Source organism: Phascolarctos cinereus, unplaced genomic scaffold (genome assembly GCF_003287225.1).
Source record: "Phascolarctos cinereus isolate Bilbo 61053 unplaced genomic scaffold, phaCin_HiC Scaffold_3;HRSCAF=262, whole genome shotgun sequence".
Lineage (NCBI taxonomy): Eukaryota > Metazoa > Chordata > Mammalia > Diprotodontia > Phascolarctidae > Phascolarctos > Phascolarctos cinereus.
Window position 1 is genome coordinate 78,029,012 of NW_027555736.1, and position 19,454 is coordinate 78,048,465.

The window sequence follows — 19,454 nt, forward strand, 5'->3', positions numbered from 1 at the left end:
TTTCATGACTTAATAGATCAAAATATGCTATGCCCAAATTAGTTTGTTTAGATGCAATGAATTCAGAAGAACTCCAAATATATTAAATAATGCTAAATAACATTAGAAATCTCAATAATGTGAACTTTTTTTAAATCACTATTCCATTTAACCAAAGGAGAAATGGATATTCAAAATGAAGATAACACAGTAAAGTTATGTTTACTTTGCTGACTAAAGTCAACAACAATAAAATTTAAATTTAACAAGTCTGCTTTTTAAAATCAAAAGCAACTACATTAATAAAAGTTTGAATGCAGATAGTTATTTCAGTATCAACTTCTGAGGCCCTGAGCATGACAGGTGATCAAGAAATATTTAAAAAATTTTTGAGATAAGTTTCTTTACATTTTTCCTACTAATAACAGAGAAAAGGTCCAATATGAACCGAAAAATATCAACAAAATAAAATGCTTAATAAAAGTAAGAAATCATTTAAAATCTATTCAAGAAGTTAGTGCCTAATAAAGTGCTTGGCATAGGGTAGGTGCTTAATGATACTTGCTGATTAGCAAGTTAGTTGGTATGTACTTTGAGCAGCTCTATGAAGTAAGCTTCCTCATTAAACTTTTGCTGTTTATTTTTTAATTCAGCCTTTTTGTAGACTGTGATTAGATAGTTTGCTCTCTTGGTTATTGCAAGAGAGGAATATTTTTTATGAGCTGGGTGAAAGGCCTCACCTTCTGAAAGATGTAGAGAGAAGGGAATGTGCGGGATATGTCCAGCTTAATTAATTCCAGACTAGCTTCCCGGTCAGCAACAGATACACCTACATCTGCCAAGTAAATAAGATAAAATAATTACTTGGCTTCCATACTGCCTTATCTTATGTACAAGGAATGAATACATGAAATCAAGTCTTAAACCAAAAGAACTAAAGCTGAATTATCAAGAACCTGGAGAAATTACCACTTTTTAAGTGTTTCTAGTCTCTCATCCATTCAGCAAATTACATGGCATGATGCCTAATTACTCCCTTCCAGGAAAGAGAAAGAACATTTTCTCAAAAGTTAATATTCCCCAAAGTAGATTCATAACTTTTCGTTAATATGAAAGAGAATGGGGACTTTGACCAATTACCTTTCTAAACTGAAGATCATTTGTTCATGCCAAATAAATTAGTCACACAGATCTGAAAATCTATTGTTTGCAGTTAATATTTAAAGACGCCAAAATGAGAAACAAGGAAGTTCTTGAGAGACCTAACTGCTATCACTGGATCTTAGATCATCCAACCCAATTCTCTCACATTACAAATAAAGCTGAGAAGCAGAGTGATTAAGTGACTTTGTCCAAGGCCATACACTTAAGTAGCAAAGCAGGGATTGGAATTTAGGTCTTTTGACCCCAAATCTGATGCTTTTTTTCTTTACCTTTTTAAAAACTAAATGTCTCTATTTCGTCCAAGACAGAAGTACAGAGGCCTTTCATAGGCTCAATCCCATTCTAATTATCAAGGGAGCTTTGGACTGCTCCAGTTTGTCCTTCCATAGACAACCCTTCCTTAGGTGGTCCCCACTCCTAGGGATTCAATATAATAATACCAAACTTAGCTCAGACATCTGACTGACTTAGCTCACTGCAGCTCAGAACACCCAAGCTTAAGAGCTTGGCCAGCCTTAGCCTCACTAGCAGCTGGGAACATAGCTGTGTGTCACCTTATCTGTCGATAGCACTCTTCTCACAGTGCTGTTATTTCCATCTCCTTTGAACTTTTATTACAACAACATAAAATTAAGTATAAATAATGAAATAGTTCTGTTTCCAGATAAGAGAGGTAGCAGCAGACAGTGGATAGAGAGCCAGCCTCAACATGAGGAAAACTGCCCCCCTGGATTCAAGTCTACCTCTGACACATACTAGCTTGCAAGACCCTAAGAAAGTGACAACCTTCTAAAGCTGCAAGCAACTCTTTAAGACTACAATTGAAGAGGAGATCATGACTGGCATTGGTAGAACAAGTTCTCTCCTTGGAAGTTCCACACCTCAAATAAATCTCATCAGTGCTGGCTTTTCTTTATTGCTCTCGTCACTTACCATTTTAAATTTAGGGCTATTTCACTGCAAAGATGAATGTCTGTCATGTCCCTCTCAGATTGAAAGCCACCCAGAACATTGCAAGAAATATCAGAATCCACAGTATTTTATTAGACCTGCTGATGGAACCCTGCAAAAATTTTAGAAGCAGCTAGATGGCAGGCACGAGATATGGACTCAAGAAGACTGGAGTTCAAATCCATTCTCAGACACTAGCTCTGTAACCCTGGGCAAGTCACTTGACCTCTGTCTGCCTCAATTTTGTTTCATCTGTAAAATGGGGAAAATAACAAGCAGGGTTGCTGGTTGCTATGATGATAAAATGATGTAATATTTGCAAAGAGCTTTGCAGATGTTGAAGTACAACATAAATGCTAGCTATTATTGTCATTATTACTATTACTTCAGCTACCTGTACTTATGGCCTCAGAAGGCAAAACTAGAAACAATTTGTGGAAACTACATACAGCAAGAGTTCTTTCAACTTACAAAAAAAAAAGGGAAAAAATGTCTAACAGAACTGTTCAAAAATAGAATGTACTTCAAGCCGAGTTTTAATAATCATCATTTATTGGAGATGTTGTAGTGGGGAATTACTGTTCAGATCTAGGGTGGAAATTCTTTATGATAAAAAAATATATATATAATACATATACACACACCCATACATATCTTAAGATGAGAACATCATAATGAAGTAGAACACAAATATTAGTTTAATCAGCATTTGTTAAATGCCTAGAATACACAAGGTATGCCATGATGTATAGAGAAGATAAGCTGGTCACATTAACATAACTGAAGCTAATTAGCCACGAAATGGTTCAAAAGCCAAATTTTCTTTTACATCAGGGAACAGATCTTTTTTAGTCACAAAAAAAAATTTAATTGCTTTCCACCTCTAAAATCTCTTCTTTATCCGAATTTATAGCCTAGAAAAAGTTGTTCCTAGAGTCACACTGCATGCAGCAAAAACAGTCTCAAATTATGTCTTTTATAAAAAAGAGAAGATGTTATAAGAGAAACAACAAAGCTGGTAATGTGATTCCTGAAAATCACCAGAGAACAATGCACTGACTTGCTCTATCCCATGCTGTGCTCCCTTGAAGGACTGTCCTGAGGGTGGAGAAGGAATACTCTGTTTTCTAGCTGGTAGAGTAAAAGCAGAGGAAGAAATACCGATAGTTAAAGGGTGTTTATAATAACTAGCTTTATGTGGGGAACAACTAAACAGTGATCTTGAGTGAATGAGTCTTCATGGATGGATTAAGACCTAGAGGATAAAGAGATGGAGAGGGGAAACAAAGAAAAGTATGTATAACACACGAGGCAGTAAGATAAACCATCAACAGTCAGTCATGACATATGAGCCTCCTCATATGCTCAGTAATTCAAAACTCCACCAGTCTGTCAGGTCTTGCAGATCTGAAAGGAATGATACAGAGACAACCAACCATCTATTCTAAGTCCTTGTCCAACTCATCTATTGGCCTCCAGGTCATTCCCCCTTTATCTTAGAAGAATCTAGTACCTGGTCCACAGTTTTGTTCTCTCCACTAAACTCTGCTCTCACCTTTGGGGACTTTACATGGATTTCTACATTTACTATGCAAGGATATTTCCTTGAACATCCTAAACTCCCTTTTCAACCTCCACAATTCCATTTCTTCCATACATACCTATAATAGTTTTTATCTCCTTGATCCTAAAATACAAAATAATTCTCTCCCAATATAACCTTCTATCCATCTATCTCTAAACTACAAAATAATTCTCTCCCAATATAACCTTCTATCCATCTATCTCTTCTCTTCCATATTCCTCCTAAACCTATTCTTCCATCTTTACTGTGACATCCAGTCCCATTATCTCCCTTCCTATTCTCTGATTCTATTACTGCTGTGTTCTTATTTTTCATGCTTCAGTCTTAACCAATTCAACTATATACTATTCTCCAAACTCCAATCTTCAGTTTTTCTATCATATACTGTGCATATATACACACACACATACACACACACACACACACACACACACACACACACACACTCACACACACAATCTTCTCAATAGACTGTAAGCTGCTTGCAGGAAGAAACTATTATCACTTTTATCTTTATAAACCCAGCATCTCGAAAATACAAGGTGTTTAATAAATGCTTCATTGATTAATCCAACTTCTCTCTTCCTACTTTTGCACTGAGGAGTACTGCTGCAGAAAATCATATAACTGTCAAATAAGACCACTATGAATTTGTTATCTAATTTCAATGTGGCCTTCAGTGCTGAAAAGAAATCTTTTTATATCTCCCTAATTTGATCTCTTACCACATTCTCCACAGTACCTATTCTAAATCTTCTCTTCTCTCCTTGATGCCTTCCATCATCTTACCCCTCTCCCTCTTGGCAGGACTGTGCCTCCAGTTTTACTGAGGAAATGGAATCTAACTGCTGCAAGCTTTCTCTTCTTCCCTATTCTATACCTCAAAATGCCTTTCATAATTAGCCATTCTGTCTGCTTTTGCTCCAGTTTCAGAAGAAGGGGTGGTTCTTTTCCTATGCAAGGCCATCCCTTCCCTTCAGATAGTTTTCTCCTCAATCATTCTCTTTTTCCTCTTTCCTCCCCTATGTACTAACTCCTTTTTTACATTTCCTCCAAATATATCTGTTTCCCATCCTTAATCCTTCACTTGATCCCACTATCCCTCATTAAGCTATTATATCTCTTATCCCTTTCTCAAATGCCTAGAAAGAGTGGAAAACAACCACATTTCCTCACTTCCCACTCATTTCTCAATCCCTTGCAATCTGATTTCCAACTCTGCCACTTTAATGAACTGCTCTCTCCAAGAATACCAATCATGTAAACTGCTAAACCCAATGGCTTTTTCTCAGTCCTCAATTTAACTGACTTCTCTGCAGTTTCTGACCCTATCAATCATTCCCTTCTCCTTCGGCTTCCATAACACTACACTTTCTTAGTTCTCCTATCTTACTGTTCCTTCTCAGTCTATTTTGCTGAATCATCCATTTCTTTCTTTGGGCATGCACTCCATGGATCTGTCTTGAGCCCTCTTTTCTTCTCTCTCTATACTGTTTCTTACAATTATCTGAATAACAGATTTTGTTATAATGGCAGAATAACAGCTGCTCCCCACATTGATAAGATCACAGGTCTGGACGACCAAGACCAAAACCAAAACAAAACACTTCTACTTATGGTAACTAAACAACAACGTGATAACAAAACAACAGGGAAAAGTGGCTTAGTAGAAGAGGCATCGGAGGAATGACAACTCGATATTTAAAATTTGCTACAGTTACATCTCATACAGATAATCTAAAGTTAACTTTACCTGCAATTGTCACAACGGTTTCTAAGTAATTTTTGTATTAAAAAAAGCTTCTTTTTGATTAGCCAATATCTAAAGTTCTCTCCAAGATGAGAGGGTCAAGTGGAGCATGGCTAGGTTCAAAAATATCAGCATACTCTTTACAGTTACTGATAATGAAAGACTGCACTATTTACCCTAAATGCATCAACTCAATGCTTAAATTAGGCAGCATCTCAATAATTAATTATCTTATGCTAATATAACCATAGGTTGCATTTATTTAAAGAAGGAGAAAGGACAAAATCAAGTGATAATACAGAGATAACTCCTCCTTGATTGGATCACATATAGAACACTGAATTCCTCTTCTGGTTATATTTTAGCACACATTAACAAAATGTTATCTAAACAGAGTTCTACTAGATTAGTGAAATGATTGATATTCATGTCCTATGAAAAACAGTTACAGCAAATGGAGAAGAGAAAATTCAGAAGGGATATATATCTGAAGGTGAATCAAACAGAAGCTAAGGACATAAATAAAACACAAAAACATGTCTCCCTGTCCTCAAGAGTTCCCATTCTAATGAGGCAGACAATTTGTATATAAGTAAGTATTCATAAAATATATACAGACAAAAGGAAAGTATTTTCAGAGGAAAGGCACTAGCAGTAAAGTAGAGTGGAAAAAGTCTCTTGTAGAATGTAGGATTTCAGTCTTGAAGGAAGCCAGAAAAGCCAGGGGGGTAGAAATGAAGAGGGACTGCATTCCAGACATGGGGGACAGCCACTTTATAAAGGCATGGAATCAGGAGACAAAAATGTTGTATGAAGAACGCAATGAAGCCAATGTGGCTGGACGGCAGAGGGAAGTACAGTAACAAGAACAGAAAGGAAGGATCCAGGTTTAAAGGGCTTTAAATGCCAAATTAGTCAATAAGCATTTCTAAGGTGCTTACATTGGGCCAGGAAATCTATAAAGCACTAGAGATATAAGAAAGGTAAAAGACAGTACTTGTTCTCAGGAAGTTTAGTGGAATGGAGGAGACAACAGGCAAACAACTGCGCAAACGAGATTTAGACAAGATACCTCAGAGATAACTGTAGAGGGAGGGTACTAGCATTAAGGGAAACCAGGAGAGGCTTCCTGTGGAAGGTAGGGTTTTAGCTGAGACTTGAAGGAAGCCAAGGCAGGAAACAATGGAGGAGGCAATTCTTGGTGTGGAGGATAGCCAGTGAAAATGCCTTGAGTAGGGAGATGGAGCGTTTTGTGTAATGCCAGTGTCACTGGATTGCAGAGTATGTGTTAGTAAGACGACTGGAAAAGGAGGAAGGAACCAGGTTATGAAGGGTTTTGAACAACAAACAAAGGACTTTATATTTGAACCTGGAAGTAATAGAGAGCCCTGGGGTTTATTAAATGAGGAAGAGGGGAGAGTATGTGAGCATGGTCAGACCTGCATTTTAGGAAGATCAATTTGACGGCTGAGAAAAAAATGGACTGGAGTGGAAACCTGAGGCAGGAGACCAACCAAAAGGCTATGAGAATACTATAGGCATGAAAGAGGGCCTACAGCAGCATGGAAGCAGTACCAGAGGTGAGAAGAAGATATCTAAGAGAGATATTACAAAAGTAAAATCAACAGAATTTGACAACAGATTAAATAGGATGGGAGGGGAGGAGTGGAACACAGTCAGAGAGTGTGAAGAATCCAGGATGACCACCTAACTGGGTGGTAAATCAGGGATTTTATATCTGATCCTGAGGTGATGAGGAGCCACTGGTGTTTGTTGAATGGGAGGAGGAGGAGGGAGGGAGGAGAGATAACATGGTCACACCTGGGCTCTAAGAAAATAACTTTGGTAGCTGAGCAGATGGACTGGAATAAAAAGACACTTGAGGCAACTAGAAGACCAATCAAAAAGCTATTCCAGTACTCCAGGCATGAGATGATGAGGGCTTGCACCAGGCTGGCAGCTGTGTCAAAAAATGGGGGTATAATACAGAGGTGGAAAGGGAAGAAGGGAAGAAAGACAAGATTTGACAAGGGCTTGGCTATGTTGGGTGAATATGAGGAGTTAAGGATGACCCTGAAGTTTTGACTCTGTGTGACAGGAAAAAGTATGATGCCTTTGACCATAATATGAAAGATGGAAATGGGGGGTGTTGGGGGGAAAAGATAATGAGTTCTGTTCTGGATATATTGAGTTTGAGAGGCTTATGTTCTCTTCAAGATATCCAAAAGACAGTTGGTGATGCAAAACAGAGAGCCGTATAGAGATAAGCAAATCCATTGAAGCTGATGAGATGCAGCAGAGAGACAGTGGACAGGGAAAAGAGAAAAAGGCTCAGAACAGAGCCTTGGGGGTTACATACAATTACTGAAAGTAAACTAGATGAAGATCTAGCAAAGGAGACCAAGAAGAAACAGTCAGACAAGTAGGAGAACTTGGAGGAAGACAGAGAAGCTAAAGAGTAGAGACCTCTAGGAGGAGAATATAAATTGTTGTTGAAAATGGGTACAGAAGTGAAAGGATGCAAATGTGAAAACTAAATTTTTCTGAGGTCTTCAAGGCAAGAATGAGGAAATAACAGCAACAATAATATTAAGGCTAGCTGACCTTTACATAACACATTAAGGTTTGCAAACCATTCAACATTATTTAATGCTAAAAGATAGCTTTGTGTATGTTAAAAGTATAGTGGTTGAGGGGCAGAGACAAGATGGCAGAGTAAAAGCAGTGACTTTCTTGAGCTCTCCCCCAAATCCCTCCAAACACCTATAAAAAATGGCTCTAAACAAATGCTAAAACAGCACAACCCACAAAAAGACAGAGTAAAACAAATTTCCAGCCCAACACAACCTGGATGGTTGACCAGAAAGGTATGTCGCGCCAGGCTGGGACAGAAGTACAGTTTGGCATGGGTGCGCAGGCCACAGTGAACCTCGAGCAGGCCTCAGAGGACTGAATTGCAGGCAGCTGTGGTGGTTTCCAGACCTCTCAACCCACAAATGTCAAAGACAATTTAGAAGGTCAGTTGGAAAAGTCTGTGTCTGAGGCGGTGAGAAAGAGAAGCAAGGTGGTCTCAGCCCCAGTTCCTGAGCACGGCCCTGAGGCGGCAGCTGCCTCCTGAGGTTCCGGCCCATAGACTGAGGGGGAATCAAATGGCTGATCAGAGGGAGACTGCAGGGATCTCTCTGCTGGTGCAGGATTCTCTTGCTTTTTTGCCCGTGCTTAGATCTGGATCATAGCTCTGGGTGACGGTCCTGGGGGCGAGGAGAAGTGTTGGCATGGTGGAGCTTGTAGTGGTGGTGCAGAGGAACTCCTCCTCACAGTTCCAAGACAGAAAATAGTGCCTGTGGTCACTCACAGACCAGAGCACAGGCCAGGAAAGGAGTAAACACCTCGCCTTTGATCATAGCACCTTGGAAGAAATGAAAACAGCTGTACAAACCCCCCCGAAGCTTGGGACAGTACATTCTTCACACTGGAAACAGGCGCCTACCTTAACAAAGAGTTTATAACTCAAGTAATTGGTCAAGATCATGAGCAAGCAGCGCAAACAGAGTCAGACTATATTATCTTACTTTGGTGACAAAGAAGATCAAAACATACAACCAGAAGAAGATAATGAAGCCAAAGCTCCTATATCCAAAGCCTCCAAGAAAAATATGAATTGGTCTCAGGCCATGGAAGAGCTCAAAAGGGATTTTGAGAGGCAAGTAAGAGAAGTAGAGGAAAAACTGAGAGTGATGCTAAAGGAGACCAAAAAAAAATACTGAAGAAAATATCACCTTAAAAAATAGCCTAACCCAAATGGCAAAAGAGGTCCAAAAATCCAATGAGGAGAAGAATGCCCTAAAAAGAAAAATTGGCCAAATGGAAAAGGAAGTCCAAAAGCTTGCTGAAGAAAATACTTCCTTAAAAATTAGAATGGAGAAATTGGAAGCTAGTGACAATTTGAGAAATAAAGGCACTGTAACACTAATCCAAAAGACTGAAAAAATAGAAGAGAATGTGAAACATTTTCATTGGAAAAACAACTGACCTGGAAAATAGATCCAGGAGAGAGAATTTAAAAATCATTGGACTATATGAAAGCCATGATCAAAAAAAGAGCCTAGACACCATCTTTCAAGAAATTATCAAGGAAAACTGCCCCGATATTTTAGAACCAGAGGGCAAAACAGAAATTGAAAGAATCCACAGATCTCCTCCTGGAAGAGATCCCAAAGGAAAACTCCTAGGAATTGTACAGCCAAATTCCAGAGTTCCCAGGTCAAGAAGAAAATACTGCAAGCAGCCAGAAAGAAACAATTCAAGTACTGTGGAAACACAATCAGGATAACACAACATTTAGCAGCTTCTACATTAAGGGTCCAGAGGGCATGAAGTATGATATTTCGGAGGGCAAAGGAGATAGGACTACAACCAAGAATCACCTACCCAGCAAAACTGAGTATACACTCCTTTAGGGTAAAAAATAGTCATTTGACGAAACAGGGGACTTTCAAGCATTCCTGAGGAAAAGACCAGAGCTGAATAGAAAATCTGACTTTCAAATACAAGACTCAAGTGAAACATGGAAGACGTAAACAGGAAAGAGAAATCATAAGAGACTTATTAAGGTTGAACTGTTTACATTCCTGCAGGGAAAGATGATATTTGTAACTCATGAGTCCTTTGTCAGTATTAGGGTAGTAGGAGGGGAAAAAATTATTATGTATGTATAGATAGATATATGGAGGGCACAGGGTGAGTTGAAGATGAAGAGGTGATATCTGTAAAATAAAATTAAAGGGTGAGAGAGGATTATACTGGGAGAAAGAGAAAGGGAGAAGTAGAATGGGGTAAATTATCTCACATGAAACAGACAAGAAAAGGCTTTTACAGTGGAGGGGAAATGGGGGAAGGTGAGACGGAATGAGTAAATCTTATTCTCATAGGATTTGGCTTAAGTAGGGAATAACATACACAATGAGGTATGGGAATCTATCTTACCCTACAGGAAAATAAGGGGAGAAGGGGACAAGAGAGCAGAGAGTTGATAGAGGGGAGGGAAGACTGGGGAGGGCATAATCAAAAGCAAACAGTTCTGAGGAAGAACAGGGTCAAAAGAGAGAATAGAATAAATGGGGGGGTAGGATAGGATGAAGGGAAATATACTTAGTTTTTCACAACAGCACTACCATGGAAGTGTTTTGCATGACTACACATCTATAACCTATATCGAGACGCTTGCCTTTTCAATGAAGGTGGGTGGGGAGGGAGGAAGGGAGAAAATTTGTAACCCAAAGTTTTAAAAACATATGCTAAAAATAAAAAAGAAAGAAAAAAAAAAGTATAGTGGCTGAAAAGAATGATAGGAAATTGAAAAGGATATGAGAGCAGGCTAAATTACTTTTAGGCAGCCTATTACTACTAAAGCATTAGAGCCCCAACTCCACTTGGGCAGTAAGGAGAGAAGAGAAGCACCTGTTTTCCTCACAATAAAACCCTAAAATCCAGACTCTTATCTCCTGCTGAAACTGCCTCCAGCTAAGAATCACTCAAGAAGACATGACTGTGATGCAAAAGGTAAAGAGCAACTACCATCAGGAAAATGAACACTAATCCTATGGTCATACAAAAATAAAAAATGCCATAACTAGACACATTGAATATAGTCAATGAGTCCTTTTAAGACATCTGAAATCATCAAGTATGAATGGGCTAGTAACCCTCTAACCCCTACATCATAATGCATTCGATGACCATAAACACAGAGTTCATGTGAGGGAGGTCAAGAAAAAACTGGGAAACAGCCAGTGATACAATTTGGCTAGACTATAGGAACTGCAAAGGAGGGTACTATAAAATAAGGTTGAAAAGGTAGTCTGGAGACAGACTGGAGAAAGTGTTATATCAGACAAAAAAGTTATGTTTCTTCCTATAATAAGAGTTAGGGAGACGCTAGAGTTTCTTGCACCCATTAAGAGTAATATAGTCAGACCAGGAGAGTAGGAAGATTATTTTGGCAGGTGTGTCAAAGATGAAATAGAGATGATAAACACTAGAGGCTGGGAATCAGGAGGCTATCATAAGAGTTTAAGAGAAAAGAAATAAAAGTCTAAATGAGGATAGAAGTTTGAGTGGATAGGAAAAGTGAGATTTAAGAAATATTTTCTATATACTTTCATATAAATGTTTCAGTACACACATACAGAAATCTGGGTATCTATATATTTCTACATATATGTATGTATTATGTACATACATATATAAAATATATTTATATCTACACAAAAACAACTTATACACACACACACACACACACACACACACACATACCCCTATATTTGAAAAAGGCTGATTATTTTAAATCAGAAAAGGGTATGACACCATGTCTTAGAAACTTTAAGTGAAAATACAGCTCAAGAGGGATAAAAAGCTTTCCAAAATTACAACTCTGAATGTAAAAATCACAAAACATTCAAAATGAAGAAAAAATTGATGCATCTAAACTAAATGCTCTCTACTATGCTTGTATTTTCGAAAGAGTTATAAAGAAAGAGAAGGGGTGGGGATAAGGAAGAGAGGAATAGATCAAATCTAAAATAAGGCTTCCAGAAAAACAACTAAAATGAGACAGGAAGCTTTAAAAGTACTCTTTTTTCCCTCCTGATCAAGACAACTAACCAGGAAGGGCTAGGACCACTTGTGGGGGAAGATGACATGGGGTTTATGGGAGAGAATGCACAATTATTTCCCAACTCTTTCACTTCAGTATTTCACAACAAGGAAAATGGTCTTCAAAAGTGAAATAATAAAATAAAACAACCATACAGAAAATGAAGATGAGTGAGGAGATAAGAAGAGAGCACTTAAGCTGAAAGTAGGATCCCTATTTACAAAAAGGGGGAAAGACTGTATTCTAAAAACTAATGATTGGAAAACTAGTGCCTGGAAAACTTACAGTTGATTCCCAGAAAAACTCCAGCATGAATTATTACAAAAGATAGATTGTGATTACTGAGAAAAGAAAGCAGTACACATTAGTATCTGGTTTAGGTTCATAAAGAACAACTTATGCCAATGTAACCTTTCTTTTTTTTTTTTTTTTGGTGCTTGGCAACATGAATAAAATGGTGATCTGTGAAATACTATACCAGAGTGGATCTTGATTTCAATGAAGTGCCTCAAGATATCCTTATAGAGAAGATGGGAAAAGATGGCTAGATGATTCAGTCAGGTATGGACACCTAGCTATTTAAATAACTTATCCCAGATAGTGCTGAATTGGAGCAGAGCATAAAATCTACAAAATCATGTACTTATGCTATCTCCATAAAATCACTCTACACACTGTTTGTTGATCAAAGCTTGGACTCATGTAGTTCAGAGTATCTTTTTGTACCTTTTTCTCCATCCCCTATCACCTACTTCACATCACATGCAACTCTTTTTTTCCAAAGCCTAAATTCCAAAGTTCATTCTCTACGTTCTTGAGGCTCTCCAACTAGCATTTATTCAGGACATTTAAAATGATATGGTAGGTTTATTCCTAAGCAGAAGAAGAATATAATGAAAGCAGCACTTTAAGACTTATCTAATTTTTTTTGAGGAAGTGCAGAAGAACAGGCTAATCAACTAGAAGGCTACAGCAATATTGTAGATATGAAGTGATAAGAACAGAAGAAATGAAAATGGACAGTGAGACATTGCAAATTTAGTGACTGACTCGATAGAGAGGATAACAATGAGAGATGAGTTATCTTTTGAAAGATGATTTCAAAAGTTCCAAGGCTAGGCATCTCTCTCAGTTTCTACACCTGAGAAACAAGGATATTAATGTCTTCCTTTCCCTATAGGGTTATAAAAGGATCAAATGAAAAAGTGCTACACAAATATATTAATATTGCATCAATGACAACAACAAAAACTCATGCTAACAACATAACTAAAATAATCTGACACTTGACAAAGACACACCTTCTACATCATTCTCTGTACTTGTTTCACTGAAGCTTTTCCATCGTTCCTTTGCTCTGGAGAGGAAAATTTCATAAAGTTCTGCAAAAGAAAAATACAGACAAGCAAAAACAAAGTTTAAGACCAAATAACAAGAATGAAACACTTATATTCAAATACTTACTCAATAACCTCACATTTATGACAGTAGATAAGAAATTGAAACTTTCCTAGTCCAACAGTGATGTAATTGCTAAAGCCCTTCGTTTCCACAATCCTCTCTGACTTACACATTCAGTCATCCAACAAGAATCCAGTAAGTACTTAACAATACACAGAGAACTGTGCCAGATGCCCATGCAATGGAACACCAGAAACAATCAAACAGGCTGCTGCTGAAAGAGCACTTACAAAGCAGAAGGGGTTACAGCTGACGTGCATGTCTTCTGCCTGTCTCGTGGTCACCCAATGGACACTACTATCGCCTACAGGAAATTACCAACAATTCATGAAGCTGGGTAGCTCAATTGATAGAGAGCTGGACCTGAAGTGAGCAACAACTGAGTTTAAATACTGCTTCAGACACTGCAGTATGACCCCGGGCAAATTCTTTAACATTTCTCAACCTGTTTCTTCATCTGTAAAATGTGAATAATAATACCACCTACTTCACAAGATTGTTTTGAGAATCAAATAAGATACATACAAATATGTGTAAAGTATCCGGCAACCCTCAAAGTGCTATTTAAATGTTAGCCATTATTAATATTTTGGTTTGTTAGGTAGTCTTTGGCTATTTGAAAAGACTCCCTCAAACTACCATCAGCCAATTAATTAATTGACCAATGTGGTTACACTTTAACTTCTTGGAGGGAAGGGACCGCAATTGTTTTCATCTTTCTATTCCCAGTCCCTAGCACAGTGCCAGGCACATAGGAAGAACTTACTAAATGCCTCTTGATTAAGCAACTATTAAGTGCCAGGCGCAGTGCTAGGTGATGAAAAGACAAAAAACCTTCCAAGTGCAAGAGGAGGACATGATTCTATAAGGAAGAATCAACATGTACATAAATAAGAATGCGTGTAAAACGATGTCCGAGCTCGTCAGGAATGGCTTCATGCAGAAAGTGGTGCCTGCCCTTAGCTCTGAAGGAAAGCAGGGGTTCTAAGATGCAGAGATAAGGAGAACATTCTAAGCGCAAGGTAGGGAATCCAACGCAAAGGCATAAGGAGATGAAGCAGTCCCTGGACAGCCAGTCTAGCTGGATCATACAGTGTATTCAGGGAAAAAATGTATAATAATTCTAAAAAGACAGGTTAGAGCCAAACCACGAAGGGTTTTAAATGCCACAAGGAGTATTTTACATTTGGTTATAAAGAAAAAAAGAAGCTATTGTTGTTTATTGATCAGTTTGTTATCAAAAAGATAGGTAAATTATTTTGTAAATCTTGAAGTGACATGTAAATCTTAACTATTTTAATTTTCAGTAGAGGACAGAGTGATATTTACACTTTAGAGCAATCACTTTGGGAAATGCGTGAAGGACAGAACAGCAAAGAGAGAGACTTGAGATGAGACCACTAAGGAGACTTTCATTAATCAAGAGGAGAGATGACAAGAACCTAAACTAGAGTTAGACAGAGGGGGAAAGGCTCAAAAGATATTGTGGAGATATAGTAGAATTGTCAAAACTTGGCGACTGGATATGATGTGCAGTCAAAGATGACTCAGAGGTTATGAACCTGAGTGAACAGAAGGATGATGGTGCGCTTGATAGAAACAGGGAAATTTGGAAGAGGGATGGGTTTTGAAAAGGAAAGATAATGAGTTCTGTTTTGAACATATTGAGTTTAGACACCACAGGAGATCCAGTATGACAGTTGGTGATATGGGACTGGAGCTCAAAAGAGAAATTAGGACCATGGGAATACAGATTCAGGGCTAAAAGGGACCTCAGACACCATCTAATCCACCCCCTTCATTTTTATTACAGATGAGGAAACTGAAACCCAGGGAGGTTAAGCGATATGTTCAAGGTCATACATTTGGTGAGCATCAGAGGCAGGTATCATGCTAGCTCCAGGGAATTGTCTGCATAGAGAAGATAATCCAACCACAGGAGATGATCAGATCACCAGGAGACTGAATATAGAGAAAGAAGAGAAGAGGTCCCAAGACAGTGTTAGAGTATACCCACAAGATAGGTAATGATCCAAAGAAGCAGAACATGAAGGAGAAGCCACACACGTAGTAAGAGAACCAGGAGTGGTGCCATGAAAACTCAGAGGGTGCCCAGGAGCCCAAAGGAGTTGACAAGTGTCAAATACAGAACTGAATAAGGATGAACTCTGAAAAAAGTCACCAGATACAGAATTAGTAATTTTGAAGAGATCAAGTGATTGATAAGATAAAGTATAAAGTCAGACGACAAAATTTTTTTCATGACAGGGGAACTATGAGCATGTTCAATGGCAACAAGGAAAGAGTCAGTAAAAAGGGAGAAATTAAAGATGAGGCTTGGCAGTAAGATTATGGATGCAATTTGCTGGAGGAGATAAAAAAGGGAAGAGGATCAAGACTACACAGAGGATCTGGTCCTGGCAAGAGGACTAGATACTTCAGAAACTGGAGAAATTAGGAGGAGAGAATAAGGGAATGATGTCTAGGTATTTTGATAGAAAAGGAGGAGAAGAGGAAGTTATCAGGTGAATGTACTCTGTTTTCTCAGTAAAGTAGGAGTTGAGGTCCTCTGCTAAAAGGGTTGGGAAGGGTGGTGTAGGAGGCTTGAAAAGAACAACTCAGGAAGGGGAGTGGGATAAAGAATAAGGCAAGATGGAGTGAAGGAGTAGGAAAAAGGGCTGCAGTGAAGCATCAATTGAAATTAAATAACAAACTTGTAGTGGACTCAGTCAGCACCATCTGTAACTTCCTTGAACACACATCATCAATACATGAGCAGGAATGGAGGAAGCAGATCCATGGATGGATTGTGGGAAGGGATGAGGGACATTAGGACAAGGGTGTGAGGGATCTGAGAGCAAAGGAAAATATAAGGTTAAACTGGTTAACTACTGGGTCAATATTAGGAAGAAAAGAAAGTGAATCTAGTAGGAGTGATGGCCTAGAAGCCTACCAAGGGTACAGTGAAATACTGCATTCCTTACAGCCTTCAGTCAATTGTGGGATGGCAAACATTCTACTATGGGTTATCACTTGTGAAACTCTCATCAAAGAAGCCCTCCTTCATTGTATGAACAGAAGAAGGTGAGAGCTACCTTTATAATCTCTGACATTCTTGCTTCCCTTTCCACTAACTGCCACTATCCCAGACTTCATTACCTCTTACATGGACTTTTACAACAGCTTTTTTTTTTTTAAAGGCAATTGGGGTTAAGTGACTTGCCCAGGGTCACACAGCTAGTAAGTGTCAAGTGTTTGGTCTGAGGCCGGATTTTATAACAGCTTCTTAACTACTGTCCTTGCCTCTTATTCTCCCCTCTCTAACTCATGTTTCCCATGGCTGTCAAAGAAATCTTCTTATTGCAAAAGCCTGATCATATCATTTCTACATCTAAAAACCTCCAACACATTCAAACTGCTTAGTAAATAGAATATGGGCTCTTCAGTGTGGTACTCATTGGCCTCGAGAATGCCTCTCCAGCTTTATTACCTACTTTTCCTATTCATGCATGACCAGCTCCTCCTTAATCTTTTCCTGCCCTTTTCTTCCGTGCCTATGTACACTATCCTTCAGGTTTGAAATGATGGCCTTCCCCATCTTGACCTGCTGAAATCTTTCAAGTTCTACTTCTGATGTTTTCCATCTCTGAAAAGTTACTCTAGCTTTCAAGATATGTGATCTTACCCATCTTAAGCCTCAAATACCACTGTCTGGACACCTTCTGTACTTATGATATTGTAATTGGCTTTATGAATGAATGAAAAAGCCTTTATTAAATCAGAAGAGCCAAGCACAGCAACTGACACAAAAATCTGCTCTGTTCTTGGAGATATTCTCAAAATTCTAGTCCTTCTAGTGTTAAGTGCTTACTATATCCTAAGCACTTAAATGCTTAGGCATATTTAAATAGGAAAATCAAGACAATTCCTGCTCTCAAGGAGTTCACACTCTAACTGGAGAATACACTGCAGTTTAAATAAACAAACAAACAAATAAATAAAACACTGAATTTGCAGTCAAGAGAACCTGGCTTCACATCTCCTGTCATGATCACTTATGATCTTGAGCAAGGCACTTTCCATTTCAGTTTCCTCAACTAAAAAATAAGAATGGTGCTATAGGATATTTAAATCTATACTCCTACCCACCTCTACCCCACCTCCTTTCCCAACTAAATTACAAATTCTCTGAGGGCAGAGACTGCATCCTGCTTCAATCTTTGTATCCCCAGTGCCTAGAATAGTATGTAATGTATAGCAAATGCTTAATGTCCTTTGAATTTAACTGAACAAACAAAATATTACTGATATCATATATACTGGTATATGTGGGAACATGAAATACAAACCAGGAGTGATATTGAGTTCATTTCCCACAGCGAGACTCCATACTTTCCCACGAACACTAGGGGGCAGTCCTTGCCACCACAATTCTCGAACTCTTCTTGTCCCACGCCTTGAAATAAAGAAGAAAAAAAAGAGAATGTTATTTAATAGCGAAACTAATAGTTACATCATGACTTACGGAGTCTACAACTTTTGGGAAGAATGCAATGCATTCATTCTTTAGATTTCATGTTATCAAAGGACAAAAACCTACAAAAGTATAGCATTTCAAAGGGGAGCAGTGATTATTTTTGAGAATTGTGTTCTATAATTATGGCTGGATTCAAACTACATAGCTAGAGTCAAAAGACAGATGAGAAACAAGGAAAAACTGGAAATAAGATGCATAAAATATATTATTTACAGGAAATTCTGCTTACTTACATTCCTTCCCAATTTGGTAGTATCTCATTGACCCATATCACCATCGCACTTGCGATATTTTCTTCTTGTTTAAACCGTTCTTTCATTATTTGTTTTCTTTTATGTGCTTCTTTGATTTCTGCATTAAACATTAAAGAACTTAATCATTTTAAATAAGCCATTTTAAAACTCTCTAACTTTATAATAAAAGTTACTTCTAACTCTATAAAGCTGCAGTTTTTTAAAGTTTTCTGATTACAGGAGTAAAGAGAAAAATATTCAATTTTCATAATATTTAGCATTTCATAACTAGCAGTGGAAGGAAGCTAAGAAAACATCTAGTCTAATACTTTCATTTTAAAAGAAACTGAAGCTCAGTGATATTAAGTGACTAAGTCCAAGGTCACATAGCTTGTTAAGGGCAGAGCTGGGATTAGAAACCAGGCTTCTTGTAAGTGTAACATTTTTTCAACTATGTTATATACTGTTCTCTTCTCTCCTGGACTTAAAAAAAAAATCGACATCTACAAATTTGTTTATCAAAGGACCAAAAGTACCAAGGATAATTTTAATAATATAGCTTCCTAATTCTACATTATAAAGGCTGACTCACTGGGAGGAATGAACAGGGAAAATGTAGGCCCCAAAAAAAAAACACAAAAGACATTAAAAAATATCTATTAAAAATGTAACTTCCTGGGGCAGCTAGCTGGCACAATGGATACAGCTATGGCCCTGGAGTCAGGTGGACCTAAGTTCAAATCCAACCTCAGACATCTGACACTTACTAGCTATGTGACCTTGGGCAAGTCACTTAACCCCAACTGCCTCACCAAAAAGCAAAAGCAAAAAAAAAAAAGTAACTTCCTTAAGAAGATACCCTTCTTTTACACTGATATACAACTTTTTACTAGAATTACACAGAGTTCAGTAAGTCAATGACATTAAAACCATCATACAACTAAACTGGTATGTTTACCACTTTTTTGTTGTTGTTTGGGTTTTTTTTTTAAAGATTTCTCTTTGATTACACAAAATGTGTAAAGTTCAAAATCGGTAACACAAAGTATACTTGAAACACACACACCCATCACCAGCACAATATTTTTTAAGTCTCTATATCCCCACTTCTTTGTAAACTATAATGTACTAGATAAAAG

At 38.0% G+C, this 19,454-nt stretch overlaps 1 protein-coding gene across 1 annotated transcript in view; it reads right to left on the reverse strand.

The window, feature by feature from the left end:
- The window catches only part of TBC1D12 (TBC1 domain family member 12), a 125,481-nt gene that overhangs the window by 27,004 nt on the left and 79,023 nt on the right, over positions 1–19,454 (reverse strand). Inside the window, 4 exon segments of the mRNA XM_020964091.2 lie at positions 720–814; positions 13,386–13,466; positions 17,895–18,001; positions 18,316–18,433. Of these exon segments, the coding sequence (XP_020819750.2) occupies positions 720–814; positions 13,386–13,466; positions 17,895–18,001; positions 18,316–18,433 (401 nt within the window).